The sequence below is a fragment of the Agelaius phoeniceus genome, chromosome 3 (assembly GCF_051311805.1).
Source record: "Agelaius phoeniceus isolate bAgePho1 chromosome 3, bAgePho1.hap1, whole genome shotgun sequence".
Taxonomy (NCBI): Eukaryota; Metazoa; Chordata; class Aves; order Passeriformes; family Icteridae; genus Agelaius; species Agelaius phoeniceus.
In genome coordinates, this window is record NC_135267.1 from 73,812,989 (window position 1) to 73,840,820 (window position 27,832).

Below are 27,832 nucleotides of genomic sequence, written 5' to 3' on the forward strand. Positions count from 1 at the left end.
CTGCCTAGGGAAGTGTTGGGGTCGCTGTCTCAGGAGGTGTTTAAGAAAAGACTGGACGCGGCACCCAATGCCATGACGTAATTGCCATGGCGGCGTTCAGTGACAGGTTGGACCCCATGATCCCAGAGGCGTTTTCCAGCCTATCCAGCCTCCTGCCTCCCGCCCGTCCCCGCCGAGCCGGGGCAGGCCGAGCCCGAGCGGCCCCGCCCTGCACGCCGCCCGCCGGGCCCCGCCCGCAGCGCCGCCCGGAGCCCTCCAGGGGGCGCTGCGGCGGCGGCCGCGCTCGGCGGTGCCGCGCTGGCCGAGGGGCGGTGCCGCGCTGGCCGAGGGGCGGTGCGGGCCCAGCATGGAGGGCAGGATGAGCCTGCCGCGGGGCCCCGAGAACCTCTGCTTCGACAAGGACGAGTTCATGAAGGTGCGCGGGGCCCGGGGGTCGTGGAGGGGCGAGGGGCCTCCTGAGGAAGGGGGTGGCGGGTTCCCTGCGGGGGAGCGCGGCCCGGAGCCCTGGTGGGGATTTTACAGCTCCGCCACGGCCCTTCTCCCGGCCGGGGCTGCGAGGAGCGCCGGGGGTGTCACTGACAGAGGATCCGGGATCCGGCCGTGTCCAGGTAGGGCCGGGCTCCGAGAGTGACGGGAGCGAGAGGCCTCGCTGCTTGCAGAGAGTAGAGCAGTTCTCAGTACTGAATTTCCACTCTTGGCTGTTGTTTAGTGGTTTGTTTGTTTTTTAAGTCTCCTGTATTTCGGGGAGCTGGTCACGGGATATTCAGCCCCACGACACTGTGCTTTTCAGCCTAAAAACCGAGAATTCAACTACTGCGCTAAGAAGCCTTTTTCCCCCTAGGGCTTTAGTTTGGTCAGCTCACAGGCATATGGAGTACTTTATTTTGGGTGTGTTCCTTGTGTGAACTGTTTACTTACATCCTTCTCCGTTTCCTGTTTCAGGCGGATTTTGATGTTGATCACTTTGTGTCAGACTGCAGGAAACGTGTGCAGTTGGAAGAACTCCGAGAGGATCTGGAGCTCTATTACAAACTCCTTAAAACTGCTATGGTAGAACTCATAAATAAGGACTATGCAGATTTTGTAAATCTCTCAACGAATCTTGTAAGTGTTACTAGTTGTACTGTGTAGTTCAGGCTTAGTGTGGTTCAGTGGGATTTTCATTTTTCTTATGAAAAGTATATGGCTTTTATTTTGGCATTTTATGATTTAAGGCATCTTAAACTGATGTCTCTAATCCTTACACTGAGACACCATTCCTGTAGAATTTACAGAATTGCTGTACAGAATTGCTGTTGGCCTGTAGTAGATGTTTTATATGTATGCATATTTTTTCTTGAAAAGCTGACTTGTTAGGGAGTTAAGACTCAGGGCAAACTTTGTTTCAAACTGTCAGCACTTTTAAAATTGAAGGAAATTAATCATTAAAATAGAAAGTAATACATGTGTTTGTGGTAATTTCTTTAGGTTGGCATGGACAAGGCTCTCAATCAGCTTTCAGTACCCTTGGGACAGTTAAGGGAAGAAGTTATGGTATGTTCAAAACAATCATTGTCAACAGCTTGGTAAACTTCAGCTCACTCTCATATGATGTACAGAATGTCTTCTATTCAAGTTAATATTTGTTACAATAAACTTCTCTTTGAAAACTGATGACTAAGAAGCATTGTATTTTCAAGCACCTGTATTGCAGTAAATGTTGGTTTCCCATAGTGCATTTCAACCAAGAGATAAAAAGTTTCTAAAATTTGACAAGTGAATAGACTCTTGCAAGACAAGTCTATGGAGATATCTTGAAGCTGTTTTAATATTTGAGTAACTTAAAGGTGATAGAAAATTCAGATGCAGCACAGTCCCTTTATGGACTTACTTTCCTCAGTGTGTGGTTTAACCATAAAACATTACACTTTTGAAGGTGGAGCTTATTTTGGCTCCCCCACACTGACTTGGTATTTATAGGAAGGGGCAATTTTTGATCATCTTGGCAGCCAGTTCAAAAGGATGCTTGCTGCATAAATGTGCCTTCAAAATACCACACCCCTCGTGTCTAACAGAAAACAGGGTCAGCTAGCATAGAGAAATCCTTATTGCGTGAAAAATATTATTTAAAACTGATTTGTAACTCCAGTTGCAAGACATAAAAACATAGTGGGTTGATTGCTTGCTTTTAGGCAGAGGTCATTTTTTCTCTCTAAGGTAATAAAAGAATGGTTATGGTGGAAAGAATTGTATTTGCAGTGGCAATACCTAAGGAGCAGGTTCTACTCTCAGTTATTTAGTTGTATTTATGGCTTTTTCACTTGACATTGTGTAGCTTTTATTACTCCCATGATCTAATTAATCTGTGTCTTAAGTTTAGATTTATTTTTTTTTTAGTTTTTTTTCAACCCTTAAATGGGAAGCAAGCTTCACATACTGACTTTTTCTCTCACAGAGTCTTAAGTCATGTGTCAGTGAAGGAATTCAAGCAGTAGATGACCGAATGACTAAACAAGAAGACATTAGAAGAAAAAAGGTACAACAGATAGTACTATCTTTAAAAGATCATCCTTAGGATAACTTTTTGCCATTAACCCTGAGAAAATGAAATTAAGAAAGTTCTATGCTGTCTAGATGCAAGCTGTGCAGGATTTTGTACTTGTAAAATGTATTGACATTTTGGTTGACAGACTTCATATTTTACAGTGTCTAGTTGATCATAAATCTTTGTTTTACTGTTGTTGCCCAAAACATATGTTTGATTTAGTTGGATTTTTTTTTCTTTTGTAATAGTTGCTCTTGTTTCTGACTGCAGTAGCATATAAACCTACTTATTATGAATGGAATTGAAGTACAGCTGTTTAATTTTTGTGGGCAGGAGACACACTAACACTTGTCTTTGTGCTTTGAAAAACATCAGGGATAGGAACAACTGTCCTACATCTGTGACAAACATTTATTGGTGGTGTTTAATGGACATATGTGAGCAATAACTTCAATTGAGACATGACTCAAGTGTTAAGATAAACGGAGAAAACTTAAACCAGAAAAAAACCAAAGAACTAAGAAACCATCTAAAATATTTTCTTTAGGTGATGTCAATTGGGATTGGGGTTAGACATGTAAAATCTTACTTTAATTACAGATGTGTGTCCTGAGACTTATTCATGTTATTCAGTCTGTGGAGAAAATTGAGAAGATTCTACATTCCCAAGGCACTAAAGAATTGTCCTCATTAGAGGGAAACAGGTAAAAAAATTGTAATGCTTACCTTTGTTTGTAGTTGATGAGACTAACTTAGTTTCATGGTGTTGTTGAAGGTGAATTTACAAACAGTATGAGGTATCTTTAGAAATGTAACTGATGGAATAAATTACTGTAATTTTAGTATTTTCTTGGTTTTAGTCTTCCGCAAGCCAGTCATTCACAGAACGTGTAACTCAGACTCCAAAGTTCCAAATTACTCGTGGTGCTTTCAGTAAGCAAGCTTTGTAAACTTAGTGTGCAGTTATTTTATTTTATGTTATTAGAAGTCACCAATCCTCTCATGTCTGAAATACCCCCCATAGTTTATTCCAATGTCATTTGTAAGTGAAACAAAACAGTTTTTCTTGTTTTCCCAGCTTATATGTAAGTGAAAGGACTGCTGCAAGATTAGCTTAAGGCAGACAAGGCAAACCTAGTACAAGGAAGGTTTGTGACAAATTCCAGTCAAACCTCTTCCTCTGCCTTTACTGAGGATTGCAGGGTGTCCTTCAGCCAATTTTGGAACTGATGTACCCGTCATGCACTTGAAAGGCTTGACTGGGATGCAAGTACAATTTAAGCTGGAGGGAAGACCCAGTGTGAGACTGTCTCTTCAGCTCAGTGTGCTGGATCACATGGTAGGGGGGGTAGGTGTACCAGAAAGTAGGTTGATACCTAGAGGGACAAAAGCAGATGTTTCCAATCAGGTGAGGCATTTTGCAGAATTAAGTTTGCAGTTAAGATCATACTTGAACAACTGAAAATTCAGCTCATTATTGGGATTGTGTGGGCTTGAGAAGGGCAGGACTGTTTCTCTAGAGATAACTATCATTAGTTTTACTATATGACAGAGTAAGAAAGAAACAAATCTGGATGGTGAAGGTCACCTGGTGCAGTTTCTGAGCTCTCTTAAAACTGACATTCCATGTGATAATAAAACTGCCTAAAACTTTTTTAGGAGAAAGTGCTTCATACTGCTGAGGCAAGAGCTTACGTTCCTCTCAGCTTCTGCTTCACCCACTTCATGTAAGAGCTGCAAAACAGCGCTAATCATGTAGCGTGCTCCAGATCATTATTGCTTGATTGCAATCATTATAGTAGTACCTATCAGAATTCAAAATATTGAAACTACAAAAAATTCAGGGAGAGCTCTGTCTATCTGTTACCGATGAGAGGGAGTTGGTTTGAAAGGATCTAACTGTGTATTCTCATTTGTATCATCTCTCTTCCAGTCCACTTCTAACTGGACAAGTTTTAGAGAGAATTGCCACAGAATTTAATCAACTACAATTTCATGCAGTACAAAGCAAAGGAATGCCCCTTTTAGACAAAGTGAGACCAGTAAGTATTGCATGACACGACACTTAACACTTGGACAGTCAAGGAAAACCAGTGTAACTGGAAGATAAATACCTGTTTCCACAGAGTTTTATTGAGTTAATTTATGGAGAAAAATGGGTTTCATGAGGCCATTTTTATCAGTTGACTAGAACTATTGCTTTTTCTGAGGATTTATGCCCTGTTTGCTTACTTCTTTAGGATAAATTACTGAGAATAAGAGCAGGAAATATGACAGACATTTTTGTCAGCCTAATGTATCTTGCAGTTCATCTGCTTACTGATACTGAGGCCTCGTTCTAGAGATTTATGTTGGCTTTGTTAGCTGCCATGTACAGACCAGAATATAAATGGAATGTACCTACATAGTGGCTAGCTTGAATATATTCAAGTTTGTCTTCTCATGAAATTATGCTGGCCATTACTAATCTCCCAGTATGCTCTTTTACCTACTGTAAAAGACTAAGTGATGTTTTGGTGGGACTTTTTTCTTCTATTCATTCAGTGGGGAGAGGGGATAAATGAAAACTTGTGCTAAAAGAAAGCTGTGAATGTAGAGATGGGGTAATGCTTTAAGCTGATTCTCATGAGGGTGTCATTCTTAATGGCTTTCAAGCTATTGAGGTAGTTCAGAGTTGCAGTTTGTGCCTCTGCCTGTTGGCAATACAAACTTGTTTCAGCTCCAGATATCCATGGGATCATTTTGTTACATGGACAGTTTACAAGACTCCTCTGGCCACTGAGTTGGATATCAGACTTGGATATTAGCAGCAGTGAGCATGAGCAGCAGAGTAGTGTATGGGGTGGGAGAACATTTGTCACGTGATGTTTGCCAGGACTTCTGACCTGTACCTGTTGTTGCTAAGGCTCATCAGAATGTAGCTTTCATGACCAGTCAGCAGTTGGGTTCCTGGCTTTGCATGTTCAGTACAAATTCTATTAATCATTTTAGGATGGATGGACACAATACAGCATGTAAAAAGAGAGAGAAGAAATTTTACTGGCTATATTCATAGTTCAACTCCGACTGCCTTAATGTGTGTTGCTGATCTTCCTTCAAATGCAGAGTTATAGGGCCAGGAGTATATCTGCAGGTAGTGTAGCAATGGACTCATTGCTACACTAGTCAGATCTAGTAGAAAAGATGTCATGGGAGATCAGGAAAAATGATTTGCAAAAAGGAGAATATGTGTAGACTGAAGAAGCTGTTTGGCAGAAGCCAGAAGGAATCTAATTTCTTTGGTGTTTGCTAGTGTCACTCAGTGTCATTGGTTTGTGGTAATTTGACAAGTAGTGCTGGGTACACGCTGTCTGTTTAGTCTCTGACAGTGAGGGATAAATGCTACAATTGTTATCCCTGGTCACTTACTGTAAATCTTTTGTTTATTGTCACATACTGGTTCAGTTGAACAAGGAACAATTACTAACTTATTTCCTCAGGATAAACCAGACCTGATACAAGTTACCGTGGAACTTACAACATATAGAGCATAATAATTCCCTTTAGGTTTATTATAATAAATCTTGTCTTATATACCATCAGTAGCCAATTAAGTTTGTGTTTAATGGTCATTGAACACTGGCAGTTATCAAATTTTTGTACTTTGCAAGTAAGGATAGAAAACTGAGGCACATCAGGATGCATTTGCTTCAACAATGATGACAGGCTTTGATTTTGGCTTTTTCTGACTATCTTTTCTTTCTCTTTGTAGCGTATAGCTGGAATAACAGCCATGTTGCAGCAGTCTCTGGAAGGGCTGCTCTTGGAAGGCCTTCAAACGTCAAATGTTGACATAATACGCCACTGTCTACGCACTTATGCAACAATTGACAAAACACGAGATGCAGAGGCATTAGTTGGCCAAGTGCTTGTAAAACCTTATGTAGATGAGGTAAGATAACATAAAAAAATTCCATTTGTTTTCCAAGCATGTTTATTTTTCCTGTGAACCTCCAGCTTTTGTTAGCAGCTTCAAAATATCTTTGTGGAGAGAACAGGAGAACTGAGCCACAGCAAAATGTCAACTTGGTTGTTGTTGCTATTTAAGAAGAGAAGGATGGAGGAATTCTCTTACTTGGCTGTCACCAATTTCGAGTTATATCCAGGGTGGATGCTTTTTCTTACCTCTACTTTTCTTGGGCTAAAGAATCAAAAAACCAAACCTCTCCCATTTAGGACAGGTTTCCATTGGGTGTCTGCCACATGCTGCCACATGCTGCCACATGCTGTGGGACGTGTCACTTTCCCCTCAGTTTTCTGAGGCTCTGTTCTTTCACCACTTCTGCACCATTCCACCTGTTTATGTTGCAAGAGGCAAATGGGTTCGGATGTTGGAAGAATACCAAGAAACAAGCTGTTGTTCTTTTCCTACTGTCTTCTCTTTGTGGCAGAGATTATCCCTTTTCACTGAGTATGAGGCACTGTCCAGACAAACTGATTCGCTAGCTGTGTTAAAGGCTTAGCAGTGTCACAGAAGATGCTTTGCTTTGGCTTGCCTGTATTTGGGATTGGACCAACCACCTCAACATTTAGAAGGAGTTTTTACTTTATTCTGAGTTTGATTAGCTCTTACCAGTTCCCTCTTTAACTTGACAGACTGCTTCAGGTGACAGTGATGTGGCAGTGCAGTGGGTTGGGAGCCAGACATAGTGGCTCAAATTAAAAAGAAAGGATCTCCTTCCCATTTTTGGGCCAGTCTTGGCAGTTAAGAGTGCTGCTTTAAAGGAAGTAATAAATCAGGCTGGCAAGTTATACTTGGAAAATACAATGAAAAAATAAGTAATATACTGATTATCCCAGTATTTGAGGTTATAGTGTTAAGAGTTTTGAGAGTCTTGCATTACAGCATATTTTATATTCACTTTTCTGGCATTTAACATTGAGCTGTTCCTGGCAGGTGATGGTGGAGCAGTATGTGCAATCCCACCCTAATGGCCTCCAGGCTATGTACAATAGGCTCTTGGAGTTTGTTCCTCATCATTGCCGCCTCCTGCGGGAAGTAACAGGGGGAGCAATTTCCAGGTAAGTATCTTGGGCTTCTCAGCTGCACTGAAGTCACAACAAATATCATATGCTTTGAAATCCTTTGCATTATCAGCTTCCATGCACTAATGACTTAGCTGGCCTTTCCTGAAAATTCTAGTCAAGTTTGATTTGTACCTCATGCCTCTGTTTCTCAAAACAAATCAGTGAACAGACTTTCCTGGTGCTGCAGCCCAGACCTTCAGAGGAAGCAAACTCAATCCTGTATTTCAGTAGTAGAAGTGAGTCCTTCTACTACTGAGTGAGCATAATACAATGTGTCAGATAACTTGTTTTTTTGAACCCATTAAATATGATTGTGCACTTCATCCAAGGAGAAGAGCATAATAAAGCTATCAAAATATAAGTTTAGAAGTTATTGAGTTAGTGCACATCAGAAAAGTGGGAATGGTCCTCAGTGGTTTGACTGATTTATTGTGTGTACCAAAACTACAGGTTTAATTTATTTGTGCTTCCACTGTGTTCTCAAAAAGTGCTTAATTCCTTATGCAATTAAATTACCTGTTTTTCGAGCTTAAATAATTCAGGTCTACTGAATTGTATCCATTTATTCATCTCTTTGCAGGATGGCTAATATAGCAGACTGCTGTAATTAGCAGAACTATGGACATAGCCCCTAGGGACTGCAGAATTGCTTTTCTAATTAGTCATCCATTGCTGAGCTTTTTATGACTCCTAAGTTTTACTAACATTTTAATTCTTTCAATCCCTCAGCAAGTTTTAATCGTTCTTCTTAATAATGGAATGTTTCTACTTTGTAGTGTGGTGTACTAAATTGGAATAGAATGCTATTATCTCTTCTGCTTTCAATTTTTAAGTTTTCAAAATCAAGGTACCTTTTGATCTTTTGATCAAACACAATATGTATAAATACAGTTTGGAACAATTAGGAAGAAGTTCTCTTTTTCATTGCATTAGTCACATTATTCCTACTTGGTAGGTCTTGGAAGTTTGGAGCTATTAAAACTTGAATTATACCTAGGATTTCTCAGCTGAAATGTACTAATTTTCCAGTACACACTTGCAAAATAGGTAACTGATAAATTTTTAAAACACTTTGAGAGTTACAAAAAAACAGCTTTGATTTGATAAGACTGTGGAATCGGATAAGAAGTCTTCAAAGGAAGAACAGTTTAGGGAATCAGTATAAATATGTAAAAAAAATTCATTGCATTTTGTCTAGTGCTGTGCATCTATTCTTTTAGTGATTCCTGCCTCCGAATAGAAGTCTGGTGGTAAAATATAACCATGGAATAATTGCAATTTTTTTCAGTGAAAAAGCAGATATTGTTCCTGGATATGATTTCTTAGTGAACTCGGTGTGGCCAGAAATAGTACGTGGTTTGGAAGAGAAATTACCATCACTTTTTAACCCTGGAAACCCAGATGTGTTTCATGAGGTAATTAATTTCCATTTTTTCCATTTCTAATTTCTGTGACAGACACAAGAATTTAAAGAGTCATGTTCTCTAGCTTCTCCCCCCCTGCTGCTTTTGTGTAAATTCATGTTAATGCATGGCTTGGAAGAGGAGGTTATCTCAAACCACTTGGTTCAATTTTCATAGGAATTAATTCTTCCCTCAAGTTTGTTAGGAGACCTTGCACAGAAGTTACTGGACACCATTTAGTCAGGTGAATTAGTGTTTATTCTGGGAGTAGAATTGCAATGTTATTGAAGGCGGGAGTGGATGGCTCCAGTGTTCACTCAAGTCTAGAACTGCTGTATAGCAGGAGCTGTCATATTAATTAAATACCTGGGTTGCAACTTATTTTTTACTATGCGAAGATTTAAAAAATTCCTTGTTTCACTTGCTTGTTTTAGCTTTTGCTCTCTTGCAGTACTGCATATTATGTTGTGATTATAAACACAAGTCAACTAAAACCTGAAAATATTTGGCAGTGCCATCAGGTTTAGAAGACAGAGATAGTATTTCTCTGATATCACAAGCTTACATTAAATAATGAATTTAAAGTACTTGTCACTCCTGTGTTTTCTTCATTGGTAGTGCTGCTCTGTCTCTAAAACATCATCTTTTACTAATGGTGAAATAGATTTCTTGATCTAGTATGAAGATCTTCTCTGGCAGCGCTTCACTTGGGACTTGTGTGTTGCAAGTAGAAAATAGGAACTCTCTGCTTTTCCTCATGTCCTGCCTGCTTTGTGTTTAACCATGATTACTGAAAAAATTGGAGTTTTTCCCCCTGACAGTTTGACTTGTGATTAGTGTGAAACATTTTATTTTCAAGATAGAGGCGTTTGGTTTATTTAAAAAACATCAAACAATCCAAAAAAACCCAGTAAAAACCCAGCACCCACCCATGACTTCCAGGTAAATGATGTTGTAAGTCCAAAGTACTTTCCGTACTGCTTTTGACTACTTAAGGGACTCATAGTCATTAAAATCATTAAAATATTTTACTTTAAAATCAATACAAAGTTGAAATGCCAAGTGTAAAAATGCTATTACACCTATCTAAAGACTAATAGTTCTGAATTGAAAGGGAGGGAAAAACCCTTCAAAATTGTTTTGCTCTGATGATGAGCCAAGTAATGCTACACAAATTTTAGACAATAATCTTGTGTCTCCATTTTCTAGGTTGATAGAAATGCAGAACAGTTTTTTTCTCTATGTGTATTTGCATATATACCTATGTATAGGTTTAATGCAAATAAGTTTGAATATGCTGTGTTTTCTGTTAAGGGGTTTTTAGGTGTGGAAGAGAGAGAGGGATTGAAAGATTTGTTTGAAATCCTTTAAAAATCAGACTGGCAATGTTAAGTATGTTAAAATAAGCGTTTGTGCGACATGGCTTTTTAAAATAGTTTCAGCTATTCTATTCTGTGCCTTTCTTTGAGTTAGATGTGTAGTTTTATAGGTATTTGAAAAGAATACTTCTTTTATCCCTAAACATTCATTTAAGATTAAGTTTAGATTTCTCTGTTTGAGAATTGCTCCCTTTTGGTTCCCAATTTTACTTTTCTTAAATAAATGTGCAGTCAACAACCCAGTCCTAGAAGTTGAAATAGGAACCAGTCTTGCAGTTAATTCCTTCTCCTGGATATAATGTTTTCAATATTGAGATGTCTCTTGAGGTGCCTTCTATTTTGAAAGTGATGGGTCTCTACAGAGTGTTTGGTTTATATCTCTGACTTACACTTAGGGTAGCAGAGCATTAACAGCTTGTTTGCCTTTTTACAGTGCTGAGTTTATTATCTAAGAAAGGAGGTCTGAAAGAGAACTAATCTGTCATTCAGTCTGGGTCTAACTCCCATACCTTTTATGGGTTCATTGTGTATAAATACAACCAGGTTAGGAGAAAAGTAGTTACTTAAAAGCTTTTGGATGCATTTTTCAGAATATTATCTTGACACTGAAACTACCACGTCACAAGAAAGGTATTCTGTAGTTATACCTTTAATAGAAAGTTATGAACTTACTGAGATACCCAGTACTGAGGCATCCCTGTGGCAGTTCATGTCCTTTGTTCACAGGAGAGTTTTTGAGAGCAGGCCCTCTAAGCAGCAACACAGGGGCTTCTCCTGATAATGTTTTACTGCTTCACAAGAGGCAAAATCCCCTGGCTCCTGTAGTGCTCTGGATTGTGGATTGAACCCTAACCCTGCAGTGAAGTCAGAAGCACTGAGAGATTGTCAGGCTTATTTCATTATTTCAGTAGTGGATTTATGAGAATATATGATAGGTTTTATGGCTGTTTCCTAATTTTTTTTTTACTAGAAGAAACTTGCACAGAAACCAAACTAGCTTTCTGTTCATAGAAGTAATTTTAACTGCAGTTGTGTTTTAATTTTAAATTTATTTACCTAAGTTTCATGGTCTGTTAGAAAGGTCTATTTTGTATGAAATAACATTTTTTGTACTGTTTTACTTCTGGTTTTCATCAAGTATTTGGCTTTCTGCTTTGTGCATGATTTAACTTATTATTTCATTATTTTCAGTGTTCTCATACTATTGAGACCAAATCCACAGTATGTTTGGGGATTAATGTAATTTTTTTTGCTTGCAACCAACTTAATACTATTCATAAACATCTTATTAGAAGTATACACTGGATGAAGTTAGTTTATCTGAAATTGTTTGAAGTTCTTCTGCATATATTTGATATTTGCAAAATATTTTTAGGGAAACAGCTCTAGAAATTCTTACAGTACAAGTCCTGTGTAACAGACAAAAATATTGTGCTTCCATTCTCATGTGCAGTTGGCTTTGTGTACTTCTGAGTTTCATTCCTGATTGTTTCTCCTTGTTGTGTAATTATATCTGCTGCACCTGACTCTGTTCATACTGTGCAGCACCACCCCAGTGATTGAGCTCAGAAATAGTCATGAATCTCTGATCAGTTCTGCTTGATCAGCGTGCTTGGACAGTTTTATGCTTTTTAGAAATGTCCTTACCATAAAGTAACACTTTGAAGTTAATTTGATTTCGGTGTCTCTGCAGCCCAGGCTTTTAGCCTTGTATGATTAGGTGATGAGGGGCAGTGTCAGCCCATCCTCACCCTTGAGCTTAGTTGTGGTGTGGTACAAGTGTTCTGCTGAATGGGTGGTGGCCCTTCTTGTTTGCTGGGAGCCTGTGTGTGACCAGAATGCTCCTTCTCTTCCTGCAGAAATACACCACCAGTATGGATTTTGTACGGAAATTCGAACGGCAGTGTGGCTCCCAGGCCAGCGTGAAGCGGTTAAGGGCTCATCCCTCTTACCACAGCTTTAACAACAAATGGAATCTGCCTGTATATTTTCAAATAAGGTTAGCATGCATTTTTTTGTTCACTCTTAAGGTCACACCTCTTCATTGTTCAAAGTCTCACTTGTCAACAAATCATATGGAAATCAAGAATTTAATTATGTCAAGTAACTTTTATATATCTTTCAACAATTTAGCAGAAAACCACATTACTCTTCAATATGTACTGTGTTGTTACACCAGATTTGATAAGCTACTCATAAGACTTCCAGGAACAGATCTAAATAAGTCTTGAATTCTTGTTTCAAATTATTTTTCTCCAGTGTCCCTGAAACTAAGCTGTATGTTGAATGCTACTTATGCAAATCCAGAGGAATATTTACTGTGAAGGAAGAAATTTTTTTTCTTAGAGGTATAGAACTAAAGGACTTGAGAACTTTCAGCTTTTCCAGACCTAGCCATGTTTCTGACATTCTTTTTGTCTCACACAGGAGGTACTCTTTAAATTGTAGCATTGCCTTCCCAAAGATTGTCCTCCTATTCCCTGTTCCTGAGGAGCTAAGTCATAACTTCTGGGATATTTTAGTAGCTTCTGGGATATTTTAGTAGCAGGTCTGATGTATCTATAATGTTTTCTTTTACAGACCTTGCAGCTAGAAAAGAGCAGAGAGACCCAAGAAAGTCCTTTCTAAATTCTAGTAATGTTAGAATTTGAATGAACAAAATATAATATAAAACTGTATTTTTAGAAAGGGTAGTGTGTACGTCTGATTGTAGGGCTGGAGAGCAATCCTCCAGGCAAGGAACAGAACCATTGGTGAAGTCTGCTATGACCCAGCTGTGCCATGTGTAATCTGTCTTGGTCCAAAGCCTTCTGAGAGCCTCTTAAAAAAAACCCAAACAAACAAAAAGTGGAATTTCCAAAAGAGGGGGAAGAGAAATTGATGTTTATTTTTAACCTGTGTCACTTTAGTGGCCTTTTTTATTGCACAATTCTGTAATTGGCAATAACACTACCACAGTCACATTTATACAGTTTCTTTAATCCAGGGGGAATCTACACTTGTGCTGAAAAATTCCATCTAGGAATCTTACGAGTGGTAGAGTTAATATAAGTGACAAGAACATGGGGCTGGGAGCTGGGTCTTAATATTTTGGTGGTTCATGGTGTTTTGTAAAACTGTAGTCACAACATCTGATACCCTGATTTTATTTTTTTTTTTTGCTTGCACATCTGTTCCTGCAGTTGTGTAGTGAACTGATAAGGACCTGTTACTCAGAAAAAAAATTACTGATTTTCAACTCCAGTCAATTTCCCCAAACCACTTAACTGTACAAATATTCATGCTGGCCCAAGGGAAGGGGCAGAAGTATTCACTACATAGTGGTGCACAGACTAAAAGTGTCTGTGGGACTGCAGCCATTATGAACCTTTTAACAGATATGTATCATTAATTGCCCTTTTTGTCTCAAGCCCAACTTTTCTAGTAGGAGGCCAATTGATCAAACTTTGATAATCTTGCTCATAAAATTGAAATGGAGCTTCAGCATATTTCTCTTCAAAAATGTTTGCCATTAGATATTCTGAGCTCTGATTGATTAAAACACTTTAAAAAATCATTTTCCTTTAATCCAAGATTACTGTAAGACTAAATAGTGTACTCTTTTGGGAAATGTTTGGATAACAGCAGCTGATTCATCTTAAATTATAGTATTCCTTTATATTGGCATAATATAACTTTGGAAGTACCCATTAATTCTTCAGTGCATAATTGTGAAAATAATACAACATATTAATTATATATATCAGGGAAGCTTTCTCTTGATGTGTGTTAATATCCTTTAAGTCATACAAGATTTTGATTGAACTGTTATCTCACACTTCAGCATTTATAGTTAAGATTGTTTGGTGTTTTCTTTTTTCAATTACAGAAATTCACCAGAAAAATCAGCCATTACTAAAGCCTTTAGAAATGATCCTTTGAGGAACAGATGGATGTTAAGGCATTTCTTCTGTAGCAGGGCTGGCACAAACAGCACCAGTAACTCTTTCCCATGTTTTCATTCTTTCAGTCGTGTCAATGCAGCTGATTGTGCCCTACACTGGGGAAATGATTTCCTATGTAAGACATACTCAGCAAAAATTACATTGTCATTAAAAACCTTATTCTGTTCTCTAATCCTTTTCACCAAAAGACTTAGACACTGCTCTGTTGATGGAAGCAGGGCATAGGCAGAACTGAGGCTTTGAAGCCATTTCACAAACGTGTTTAGTTGCTAAACATCCATCCTAGTCCATTAGGAGTTTGAGCAAAAAAAACTAGATGGGCTCCTGTCCTGGTCTGGAAATGATAGTTAAGAGACTTTAAGATAAACCCTACAAGGTTTTAATTACTAAGTTTGATAGAAAGACTTACAGAGTTACTATGATGCACATAAAAGCAAAAAAGAAGAAATCACTGACAACAGAACCTTCTACAGGGAAGCTTAAAATCATGCAAGTATGGAAAAGTATCAGAGGTTTTAATAACTTCTGCTGTTATACCTAAAAAATTTTGGAGATGTCATTTTGGTTTGGGGTTTTTTTTGCTTTGAATAGTGAATTTTTTTAAAAAGGGTATTTTAAAAGAGGAATTAAACAAACAAAAGAAAAAAAAACCCAAAACCAGGTGTCCTTGAGGAACTACTGATTTTTATTGGGTACAGAATTGTTTGCAGAACCTTATGTTACTGCTCATTAACAAACATGTAGAAATCTGGAGCTCCAGTATCATGTGACATACCTGAAGATTAAAGAAGGTCAGTTTGATTGCTTATAGTTTAAAAACAGTAACAAAACAAAAAATTTCCCTCCTCAAAAAGCTGAGGACTTGTCACTCTGTGAGCTATCATTTTGATGATAGTTGTGGTTTGCAACCACAACTTTAATAATATCCCAAAGTATAAGCTTTGTATGTGCCTGTAAAATGTCAAATGTTCTCTTTCATGTGTTTGAATGCTAGTGTTAAGTTGGGCAAAAATAACCCCAGGTTTAAAATCTGTGTATGTCCATTGATAGCACATAGAAATAATACTAAAGTAAACATTGAAAAATGTTTAGGCATCAGTTTAAGCAATGAATTGTGATATTCAAAATTTTTCTTTCTCACAGATTCAGAGAAATAGCAGGGGCCTTAGAAGAAGCACTTTCAGATACACTAGAGGAAGCACCAGGTAAACTTTTTTGCAAAAATATTTATTGTAAAGGAATCAATTGTATAAATAGCAGGGGTCACTCTGTCTCTTGAGTGTTCAGTAACATGTATCCCGTGGTTCACATTCAATAGTAAGGAATTATTTCTGACTGACTGTTCAAACAGTATAAAACATTGTTGCAGAGATGGCAGTGTGAGAATTCTGGTCAGTGATCATTTTGCTTACTAAAAACCCCTCTTTAGCAGCTGTCACTGACATACTTATGGAAGCATCCCTCAGTGCAAGAAGGAGTTGTTAGCATTTGACATCTTCTAAGTGAGAACCAAAAGACTATGCTGTGTTATTGGGGCATATTTTTCTTGATGTTGTAGCAATGTATAGCACTATGTAAAAATGGCTGTCTCTTGGCAGCATTTAGGCTTGCTATCATTCATAGAGTTGGTGTCTGCTCCAAAAATATACATTGATTTATGAGGAGATGAGGAGGTATACACAAGAGGAATAACCTGATACATCCATTAGAAGCATATTGTAATCAGAAGAACTAATTTCAGCTAACAGTGAATATTTGTGAAGAAGGTATCTACAGACACCTAAATGTCTGTATGTGTGTATCCACACATGCCCTCTGAGGCAAACCAGGAGAAAAAAATCCTAATGGAGGCAAAATATGTATACATCTTACCACTTCAATTAGTAGGCCTGGAACTTGCAGACACATTCCTTATCTTTCTAATTTTATTCTCTAAAATGTTAAAATTATGTAAACTGCTTTAAATGTAAAACTGTGTAAACTGCTTTAAAAGTATTTTGTTTAAATATGGACATTTGTACAGTATTTAAAATAAATATTTATAGCAAATATCTCATGTAACTGGGAAAGGAGCAATAGTTTAGTGGTAAGGGAGTATTATGTTATGGCTGGCAGGAATATCTAATGTAACTTCTTCAAAAGACTGCCAAAAATTATTTTGGAAATGTTATTTCCTGAAGTGGATTATCTGGCCAAGCTGTTTCTGCCTTTATTGCAGGCAAATTCTCATTTCTTGCTTTTGCCGGCTACAGCAAGACTTTGGTGGAATTTGAAATCTAAAGCATTGAGGAGATAGTATTTTAAGGGTTTATTTCAGGCAGTGCCTAATGCATTTCTATCTGATGATTGTATCTTTTAGGAAAGATCTTGGGTAAATCTTGGGTAATGCAATTACACTGATGTTGCATCTTTTAAAAAGGTGCTTAGGAACTTGACCTTTGTTTCCTGATCATTTCTAGCTGGGAGCTCCTTCTGTCTCTTGGCCACCCACATGGTGTGGGCGAGTCTTGTGAAGTGCTGGTCGGATCAGATGTTTGTGCCGCTGTTAGCGCACCGCCTGTGGAAACTCAGCCTGCAGATCTTGGCACGCTACTCCGTGTTCATCAGCGAGGTGAGAGAGAGCAGCCTGCTCTAAGGGGCTGGTGATGGGGTGTGTCCATCAAAAAGAGACTCTTTGAAGCAAAATATGTGACCTCTTTTTAAGAGTTCTTCTGTCAAGTTAATGGTTTTTAACCTTCAAGCAGTACATGAGTTTGGCTTATAAAAAGTATCACTGCAAAATACGTGATTAGTCACAAGTATCAGTACTGTTGCAGTGCTGCTGTCTGCTGCTTTGGTGGTTGCCAAAGCTGTACTTCATGCTGCTTAATTCTGCCTCTGCCACTGAAACAAGAAGCCAAAATCTTAGTTCTCTTCTGTTTGTGTGTTGTTGATTGAGTGAAGTTGTGAAACAGAGCCAGGGAAATAATAACCCTGCAAATAAGAAGGAGTGATATAATCTGGATCAGTTATTTAGTATTGAGAATGCAAAACCAAAGTTTCCTGGACAGCTGACTCAGCATCAATGATCACTGCTTTTGAGCAGAGAAAATGTCCCTTGCTCTTGTACTGCCTGCTCCCAGCCATACAAGTGAGTCCCTGTTTCTTGTGCCATAGAGAGACAGTACAATAGAATAATTGGGATTTGAAGAGATTTCTGGGAGTCATTTGGTCCCAATTCCTACTCAAAATAGGGCCAGTGTATATGAGGTTGTGCAGAGCCTCTTAAGTTGAATTTTGAGTATATCCAAAGATGGTGATTGCACTCTTTCCTGGGAACGCTGATCTAATGATTGATTGCTTTTTCCTCCTTTGTGATCAGAATTCCTCTTGGTAAGGTACATATCCATTGCCTATTACTCTCTCACTGTACCTCAGGGATCAATCTGATTCTGTCTTCTCTGTACATGCCCCTTTGATTGTTGAAGATGGAAGTAAGACCTCCATTTATAATTTCTTTTGTGACTCAGTGACTTAGTTCTCTCAGCTAAATCAGCTCATGCAAAGTACTGATAAGTACCAGAGTTAAAACAGAGTAATCAGGGGAAGCAGTTGCCTGACAGCAGAGAGCTTGAGGAGGTGGAAGAAAGGAGTTGTTTGACAGCAGGACTGGACTACCCTCTCTTAACCTTAATTAGAGAAATTTGTTCTAAATCACTCAACTTTGTAGTGCACTCAAAATTTTTTAACATTTACTTTTTGCATATTTTAGTAATGGTATTTGGTAATATCCCTTGAAAGTGTGGCATTCTAATGCTGAAGTCTTACAAGTCCTTTATGTACTGTTTCAGTTTGTCCAGCTTTAACTGCCTTCTCTATTGCTAGGGTTCACACTTCAATTTGATGTTTCAGGTTTCTCTAAGGCCCATTTCCAGTGAAAATACAAAGGAGAGCAAAAAACCTGTGCCAGTTGGTAGAAAGGAATCTTCTTTAAGCCTCAACCCCAGTGAGGACCAAGGAAATGGATCTTCTCCAGAAAGTGTGCCATTGTCCTCTATATCTAGTACTCAGCTGATATACGTTGCTGCAGATCTGGACAAACTGCAGGATCGGGTCTGTGCTTTTGGCTTTACTTAGAAAGAATCTTCATCATTGTTTTTGGCATCTTGTAAGAGCATTAAATTGTTTAAAATAATTATTTTTTAATCTTAAATGCCAAAACTTGGGGTGTCTGATACCTGAAATACATGGCTTACTCTGTGCTTATTTGGAATGGCAGATTATGGGCAAACCACCTCAGGTATTTAAATTATTTTTATCAGTAGGTGCTGGGCTTAATTCCTAAAATAATATCTTTCTGCAGTTTTTTGGTGTGAAGAGTCACTCTGCCAATCTTACCTTTTCTAGTGAAGTCTCTGTTGCAGCTTGGAGTGTGGTGCAACATTCAGCTTTAGTGTGTTTGCTGGTTTTAGTCTTTGAGGTTGGAAAAGGTTTTATCATCATGATTATACTTGATTAATGATCCAGAATCTTGAGGAGAGATGTATGTTGTTACTTGTCTCCCAGTAGGGATGATTCCTATGTATTTATTTTCAGTAAGGCTGAATTTTCTGTAATTTGTGAAGTTGTAAATTGCAAGAGGTTTTGTTAATTCTAAATTATTTCCTCTGAGAACAATAATAAGGTAGAGGATTTAGTGTGTAAGCCTAAATTCCTGTGCATATTGTAAAGTTTTAGTACTGATTGTACAGAGATGCAGTAAAACCATAGAAATTGAGGGTGTTTTGTGATGCAATTCAAACTTACAGGATGTAGGAAAAGAAATTAAAATTTTTATAACATTACTATATCTCTCTTGATTTTGGGATTTTTTTTTCAGATTCCTGACATCTTAGACATGATTAAACCAAAGCTTGAAACGATTGGCTTCAAGAATATGTCTTGCATTGCAGGTAAAGTTGAGAGGCTCCTTCTCCTTTCTCCCAAATCCCCTCTGCCAAAAAAAATGAAATCAACTTTTACAGTTTCATTATTTAGGGTGAAAATACTTAATGAAATTTTGCCTTCTGTTTAAATTGTTAAATAGAAACAATCTTGAACAGATCTGTTGAGTCTAGAAAATGCTTAACAATTAAAATTGAGTGAGTCTAAAGTGCTTTTAGGATTTTTCTCCAGAAAGTGAGGACTTTATCCTAGAAGATTCATATCATTAAACTTTTGAAATAATTGGGGAAGAAGACATAAGAGAGGCTTTCCATTATCCAGTGGAAACTAAAATATTTTTCTAAAATGACTGTTCTCTCTTAGGCCTGATGAGTCATTTGAGGCAGAGGGTTATCAAAGTATCATAGTTAAATACCTTAACTTTAGAAAGTAGAAGCAATTCAGTATTTTAGTCTCCTTTTTTCTTTGGGTTGGTTTGGTTTTTGGGTTTGTCGCTTTGGTTCATTTGTTTGTTTTTTTTCATCTGATCATTCTTTATGTGAAATACGGAGTTTGATTTTAATTTAATAATTAAAGCTAGGCATGCATGAGTGAACTAGTCCCTGTCTGCAAGCATAGCCAGGAGTTCTGCATCATGAATTCCACTGAAATCTCTAAATCAGAACTACTGGTAGATGTCCAAGTCTATTAGAGATGTAGGAGTTTGTGCACATCCCCTGCTCCGTAAATGGTCTGTAACCAATCATGGCTCTGAGTTGAATATACTCCAGTAATTCCATTGGGAATTTAGAGAGAATTTCACACAGTTTATTTGGAAGGTCAGAGCCTTTTGATTCAGGCCCTTGCCTCATTGGTAATACTGGAAAAACTTTGAACCTGAAGAATGTCACTTTACTGCACTTGTCTTTCCTTTTCTCTATCTGTGTTTCTGGCTGAGGAATGGTTGGTATTACTGGCAGTGTTTTATAAGTGGCTGGTGTGTATTTATTTGGTAAGCATAACCTGTACTTGACACCAGATAGTGAGTGGGATTAGGAAGTTGAGGGGATTCACATAACTTGTGTTGTGTTTGGGCAGGGTAGCTCAGTTTAAACTTCAGCATTTTTACTTTAATAGGAGCCTTAGAAGATTCAAAGACTTCTCTATCAGCCTGTGTGCCTACCTTGAATAACAGGATCATCCAGGATCTCAGTGAGTCCTCCTTTGCATACCTGAAGAGTGCACTGGAAGTTCCGAGATTATATAGGAGAACCAACAAGGTCAGTGCTGCTTGCAAATGAAAAAATAAATCTCAGAAGGGCCTGTGCTGAGATTATTGTGAGTTTTTTGAGTCTGTCCATATCTACTTGACAGAGCCCATGACAATGTCTTCAACCTAGTGAAGTATAGTACAAAGCTGTAGGTATTTTAACAAAGTGTAATAGTCTGTTTTGGGCGCTGAGTCTGCTCAGCTTTGTCTGGAATCATCGTAAGCAGGAAGAGCATTCAGGATCATACCCTGGTAATAGGAATGGCTGGCACATGCATCTCTGAAAAAGCTTTGGGCATTTTGAACCTTGTTCTGTATTATATTGCTCTGTATAGCACTACTGAATAATTTTGTGGTGGTGTCTTCCCTGTGTATAAAGATCTCTTGTTCACCTGTCCTAAATGGTTTATGTATCTCTTTGCTTTAGGTACAGGATTAGCATTTTTTACATGTGCTAGAATTGGGTGTTGATGCTTTGAGTAAGTAAATGACTGGTTCCTTCTTCCCCAACTTGTTTCCCTGTCATCTGCCAGGAGGTGCCAACTAAAGCTTCACCTTATGTTGACAGTGCTCTTAAGCCTTTCTACCGACTGCAGAATGACTACAGAGACACCTTGAAGCAGCCCATGATTCATCAGTGGTTGGAAGGTGCTCTCTCTGAAAGCACACAGAAGTAAGAAAACCATACAGAACATTATTTGCCTTAGTTAAAAACTCCAATGTCTATTGAACAGGCACAGGAAAAAAAACTAAATGCTATGAATTAACACAACTGTAAAGAAAATCAAAATACAGCACTCTTTAGGTGGGATATATTTCCTTTGATTTACTCTCATATTGCATGTTCAGCAGATGAAAAGCTGGGCAGGGAATCCAAAAACCTGGTTCCTGCTCAGATCTGTGCAAACCATGATGAGGTGGATAGGACATTTGAAAATTGGGTTACTTCTGGGAATGCAGCAGTGAACTAAAGATGTGCAGAATTGATGTAAGACCTTAAACCCATTACTTTCAATGAAAGTTGCTAATCTTGTTCCTTTCAATGAACAGTGGTTGAATTTTTAAGAACTTGAGTTCTACTGTCCCCTTTGTCTTCTTTACTGTATGCAATTATTATCCAACTTTTTAGTGGTTTAAAAAAAAAGCTTTGGGCTTTTTAAACTGCTGAAGAGCTAGTTGTTCACAATTTTAATAAGGCAGTCATAAAGTAATACTTTCTTTAGCAGATCTGTTTCCTAGTTAGCATCTTGAGGGCTTTTGAACATGAGTAGTCATATGCATTGGGATCCTTTATGGATTTTTTTCCATTAGTCTAGCTGTATTTTAAATTCTTACTGCTGTATTTTAAATTCTTACTGAGCAGGGATTTTGCATTTTGTGAGTTCTGCCAGTTAAAGCATGTAACTTGAAACAGCAATATTTGCTTTTGTATGAAAGTTCTGCCAGAAAATTTCACAGGACGCCTCCTACTTTTTGTGTTGTGGACAATTTACTCTTTGTGTTAGCTATATTTTTTTATCTCTAACCTTGCCTAAAACAAAGGAGTCGCTGTAGCCTATTTGGATTTTTTTTTCCTTTTCCCATGTTTATAGTTTTGCTTTGTTGGTTTTCTTTTACCTTTCTGACCGTAGATGATAACATCAGAAGAATCCATGCAGGTTAAAGTATAATGTTGCTTTCTGTCTGTCCTTACATGGTTTTTCCCAATAATTCTTTGCATATTATATTGTCTGTTGGCTGCTGCTGAGCATAGACTGATTTTTTTTCTTTCTGAGATTTAACCACATGGTAATACTGAGGTTTTAAACCATAGTCAGAACATAAGTTTTTTCTTGTCCTTTGCCTCCTTATGCCTCCCTACTCTTCCTCTTCTGGTACCTTTCAGAATAGACATAAAATTGTTAGACAATTTTACACTTTCACCAACCATCCTTAAAATTTTTCTTAAGTATTTTGGACAGGGCTAAGCTTAGGTTGATCTTGATTGCACTGGCCATTTTAATTTTGCACAAAACCTATTTTTTCAAGCTTGGTGTCTCTTTACCAGTTTTTAGTGCATGGAAAAAACCTTATTGTTATTTGTTAAGTAACATTGCTGAAGAACTGCAAAGATTCCTGGAATCTCAATCCACTCAAGATTATTGAGCTAAAATATCTTGGGGTGAATTCTTGTCTGTCTCTCTACATCTGTGTGCCTGGTTAGTCCTTTTAAAGCTTAAGTAAATCTGGTGACAGCATGCAGAGTAGCTGTTACATAGTTCCTTGGACCCAACCAGAGCTTTTTTTGCCCCCAAAAAGCAGTTCTTCACTTTCCAAAACTTAGATTAAACATAGTGGTGCTGCTACTTGTGAATAAAATTATTTCAGCAGTCCAGTCCAACTCTTAACAGAGTCATAAAAATTTGAAACATTAAAGTGGAACAACATGGTGGCAGTGGTTAAACACCAGTAAGACTCGCAGGTTCATTTCTTAATTCCTTAGAATTTTCTTCAAATTCTCTTTTCATGGTTTGTTGCTACTATTTTCATCATTTTGTTTTAAAATATCTTATCCTCACTGACAAGCAACAAGTCAAAGAAACTGAATTTCTTACACAGAGGAGTATTGTAGTCTATTTATTGAGAATACAAATGCAAATAATTAATTTCTTGCTGTGATAATACATTCTTATGTATTATCCATTCACATCTGAATGAAAAAAAACAGAAAAGAGCATAAACTAGTTAAAAATCACTGGGGCTAAATTTGCTTAAATGGCAGAAGGATTTAGGAGTACAACAGAAGTAGGAATTAAGTGAGTGGGACTAGGAAATACCAAGATATGAAAAGAGAACACGACTGACTTTTACTGGAATACTTTTGCTTTTCATAGAATGCTGTCGTGAAACAAGTTTCCACGGCACTGGCGAGCACTTTTTCTTTAGCCATCCCTATCTAATTACTTTTTAAAAAGCTTTTCTGCTTTTTGTTGCCTCCTTGTTTAAAATCATCAGGAAGATTGTTTCAACTCTTAATTCTTACAGTAATATTTTTCATAGGCTCTTGGAAAGTTAGGTATTTTAGCAAATTACAGAACATAGCTCAATCTGGTCATTTCTCTCATGGATCTTTTAATTTCCCATTGTTGCCCTGTTTTCCCTTCTTATTGTTAGCTCACTGTTAATTTGTATGATACGCTCTTCCCACTTAGGCATGCGGTTTCAGTCCATAAGACTTTTTGAACTTTTGTTGAGTAGTTGATGTTTGATTTTATGCTTTCTTTAATGTGGATTCTTTCTCCATGGGCCAATGGTGTTTTATTTTATCTCTGACATTTCTAAATTAGGGTTAGGGTTCTTCTGACTTTTCCTGCCAGCTTCCTGAGATTCCTGTTTAAATCAGTTTCTTCATTTTAGAAATAGGCATTTCTGACTGGTGTGCCTATGTGTGCTGTCATATACACTTTTATAACTTGCCTGAAAATATGTGGGTTTTGGTCTGTCTAGCTGTTATTCCTGTCCTGATTATAAAATTGAGTATTATCAGTAGTCTATTGATTGTAAAGAGAGGCTGATTTTGACTGTTTAAAATTGAGCAGTTGCATTCCTTGGTCACTATTGAGCACAAACATCTTGAACAAGTCAAAAATGTCTTCAAGACTGAATAGTAATCTTCAGATTAACCTCTGGAACAAATAATGGAGATACTGGTTAATTGGTAATGCTCATCAGTATCTTCTTTGCAAGGGAAGCCATTCCTTCTGGCATTGTTCAGCAGGGCCAGTGATGTACTTCTGTGTATGAAGTCAACTCTTCTGTAAAGTGGAATTTTTTCTTTCTCATTAACCTTCCTTAATTCAGGTATTATGAAACTGTATCTGATGTGCTCAGTTCTGTTAAGAAAATGGAAGAGAGTCTAAAAAGGTTGAAGCAAGCAAGAAGAACTGCAACTTCAAACCCTGTTGGTACAAATGGGGGCATGAGTGATGATAACAAAATCCGACTCCAGCTGGCCTTAGACATTGAGTATTTTGGAGAACAAGTAAGTTATGACAAACGAGTTTCTTCTTATTATTAACAGTTTTGGAAGGGAGATGGAAAAGGAAAGGGAACCTTGACTCCAGTTTTGGTCTTGAAAGCTTTGCTGGTGTGGGTTTGGGTTTTTGTTTTGTGTTTTCATATTTGTATAAAGTAGATTATTTCAGACCTTGGTGATTATAGATACCACTTCAGCAATGCATACTTTCCTATCCTTTCTTGTACACATGCAAAGCGTATATTTCTTACTACTTAAAATTCAAGTACTGCTCAGTGCTTGGAAGCATTAAGAAGAAACACTGTCTTTACAGATGAGAGGGCAGGGACCTGACACAGGTCTGATAGAAACTTCTTTATGGCCCTTCTTTTGTTTGTCTTTTGTTGGGGTGTTTCCAGCCTTGACTTTCTGCATGGTCAGGGTCTGTTCCCAAGAGCTGTGAGGATGTCAGCCTGATTTGTTGTGCTGCATAACTGTAAGTGCTTCTCAGTGCCAAATACGAAATTTTAAATAGCAAACCAGAAAATATTCCAGGAAATGTATGCAGTAGCTACATTAAATTGTATAAACATACTGTTTTGTACTCCTTTATTTCTAAAAATCATATCTATTCCAACTAAGAGTCAAATCATATCTATTCCAACTATGGTATTCTATCATAGCTATTCCAGCTAAGAGTGTATATCATTATGCCAAGGAATTGTCTGATCTTGTTTGTGAGCAGATACTGTTGATGCATTCTAACAGGTAGATTAAGTCTGCTTGTGTGTGAGCAGATGCACAGATGCTTTTCTCAGATATGAGACTAATCACAATTGGGTGGAACTGTGGAGATCTTACTAACAAAAACTATTATTTGTAAGCTTTTGCCTGGGGTTGAGCTTTTGTTCTTCTTTTCCATGACTGCAGTGTGATTTTAAGCTGAACTGGGACGGATTATTCATGATCATCTGGAGATGTTTTGGTACATGTGACTATTACAAAGAGGTGCAGCAGCAAACACCTTTTCAGAATCACTTCATTATGGTTTTAGTTAGATCCAGATTTTTTTGCTTCGCTGCACTCTTAATTTTTTCATGGCCATATTTTTCTTATTGTCAGAACAAGAGATTTCCTGGCTAAGAAATTACTTGCAGCACCCTCTGTAATTGTAGAGTTGTTTTTGTCTCCCAGGAAGTCCAAGGCTAGAACCATAGGCTTTTGCAGCCTATTGAAATGCTTTCACCGTCATGCTGTTGGCTCTTCTTGGATGTATTCACGTTGATCTTTAAAGTATTGCCCAGAAACTTCATTCAGAGTGGGAAAAAAAAAAGAATCAGTTGAAATCAATGCATTAAAACCAACTGCAGCCAAGTTTCTCTTTCTGATTGCTTCACTGGGAAACTTCCAGCTGGCTTTAGTTACAAGTTGCCTAGAAGATGGTAAAATATTTCCCTGCAAGACACTTCTGTAACTAGAGAGACTTAACTGAGCAAAGCTGGATGCAAATATTTATAGTTTGCAGTATATGCAGTTGTGTTTTTTGCCACATGTCAGTACAAGAGAAAACATAGGCTTCACTAAGTATTTTAAGTAGAATAATTATTGGGTTTTCAGTGTTTTAAAGAAAATTAATGGATTTTCTGTATCTTTTTAGATCCGAAAGATGGGACTGGAAACAAGCAGCATAAAAAGCTTTTCAGCCCTTTCAGAGCTGGTTCTAACTGCCAAGGATCAAGCTACAATGGAACCATCCTAGATATTTTTGAAAGCATGTGATTGAAGATAAACAACGTCCCTAAAAGAAAGAGAGAGAACTCTGCTTTGTTTTACCAAATAAATAGCAATTAAGTGCTTCCTAAAGTATCTCAAGCAGCAAATCAGTGTATCTTCTGCCTTGATGAACTTGCTTCACCAAAAGACTGAGACTTTATCAGTTATCCATTATATGGAAAGCAATCAAAGTTCTAAACTTTCTACTATAGAATAAAAGTAGAAGAAAATGTTTTTCTTATTTTTGTTGTACAACTTGAAATGTACAAGAACAAAGTTTTATGTTGAAAATTATATGTAATAAATTGTCTTCCTAATGTTTAATGTACCATGTTTTTGAATCAAATGTATTGATTGATGACTGTGTTACAACCCACTCCAGAGGCAAAGTAACTGAGGTTCTTGTTAACTGAACCCTTGATCAGAGTGAAAGTGACTGAGTGACCAGAGTTTATGTTTCTATAAATATATATATATAGCTGTATCTATCTATCTATCTGGTTTATTTGTTTATTTTAGAGCAGTTTGGTTGCAATGAAGGAAAGGTATGTAGCTGTTTTGGTGATTGTCTATAGAAATAGAACAATATGATTTAATATTAATTTAATATATAAGTATAATAATTAATAATTTAATATCATTTAATATATAAGTAAATAATTTAATATAAAAGATATCATTTAAGAAAATATATAAGGAAAAGAAAGAAAGAGAATATATATGAGTACATAGTAGATATGAAAGACATCACCATCCATGGATCCAACAACAAGACTTGATCGTTGCCATTTAAGATGTTTGTTGGTCAAAGTAATGGTCACAGTCATGATCCATCAGGAATGGAGGAAGTCCATGAAACAAAGAGGGTTCATACATGTTTGATTCAGGTGGGAATGCCCTGGTACCTGCCCTGAGGGGGAGTTCTACACTGTTGTTGTTATCACTGTGAATCGTGTGCAGTCCCTCTGCTGGGAAGCCCCAGAAATGAGTCTGGGGGCACATCAGGGTTGTTGGTGGTCACAGACTCCATCTGTCCCATAACTTAGGGTGATTTTGAACAGTGATATGAGTATGAGCACTTGCTTTCTCTCACACAGTTTGCCAGAGAATTTTTGTCTGGATGAATTAACCAGGATGTGCTAACCACATCTCACGAGTGACAGGTCTGGAATCAGCACCTTCCTGTCACAAATTCCTCCATTCTGTGCTTATCTCCAGTTTCTGCTGTGGTGGCTTATCTTACGGCAAGTTCTGTCTGTGGCCTTGGCAGTGCTTGAGACGGGCAGCTGTGTGCTTTAACTCTTTACAGGATGTCAAAAACTTCCAAATGTTATTCCAGCTCTCCTGGGAGAGCAGACCTTGGTCTAAGGCTGGTTCAAAGGAGAAAGCTGTGGAGGCAGCCATGTTGTGGCAGTTCTGTGTTCCCCTTGGCATGCCTTTTGCAGCTGCAGTGTGCCTGGAGCTCTGGGCTTGGTCATTTTCAGAACCCTAACCCTAGGCGTGGCTCTAACCCTAGGCAGAGCTGGATAAAGTACTCTCAGGAACAGGATCCTGCTGTTTCTCTTTGCTGCTTTGC

General features: G+C 37.9%; 1 protein-coding gene across 1 annotated transcript; it reads left to right on the top strand.

The window, feature by feature from the left end:
* The first annotated feature begins 280 nt into the window (after window positions 1-280).
* On the top strand, window positions 281-26,584 carry COG2 (component of oligomeric golgi complex 2). Its single transcript, XM_054630358.2, has 18 exons — window positions 281-415; window positions 943-1,104; window positions 1,468-1,533; window positions 2,435-2,515; window positions 3,125-3,228; window positions 4,458-4,566; window positions 6,276-6,455; window positions 7,461-7,585; window positions 8,880-9,006; window positions 12,233-12,372; window positions 15,461-15,522; window positions 16,777-16,928; window positions 18,209-18,409; window positions 19,176-19,248; window positions 20,357-20,499; window positions 21,023-21,162; window positions 24,330-24,510; window positions 26,141-26,584. The coding sequence occupies exons 1-18, from the start codon at window positions 347-349 to the stop codon at window positions 26,240-26,242; spliced, it is 2,217 nt and encodes a 738-aa protein (XP_054486333.2). The 5' UTR covers window positions 281-346; the 3' UTR covers window positions 26,243-26,584.
* The last annotated feature ends 1,248 nt before the right edge of the window (window positions 26,585-27,832 follow it).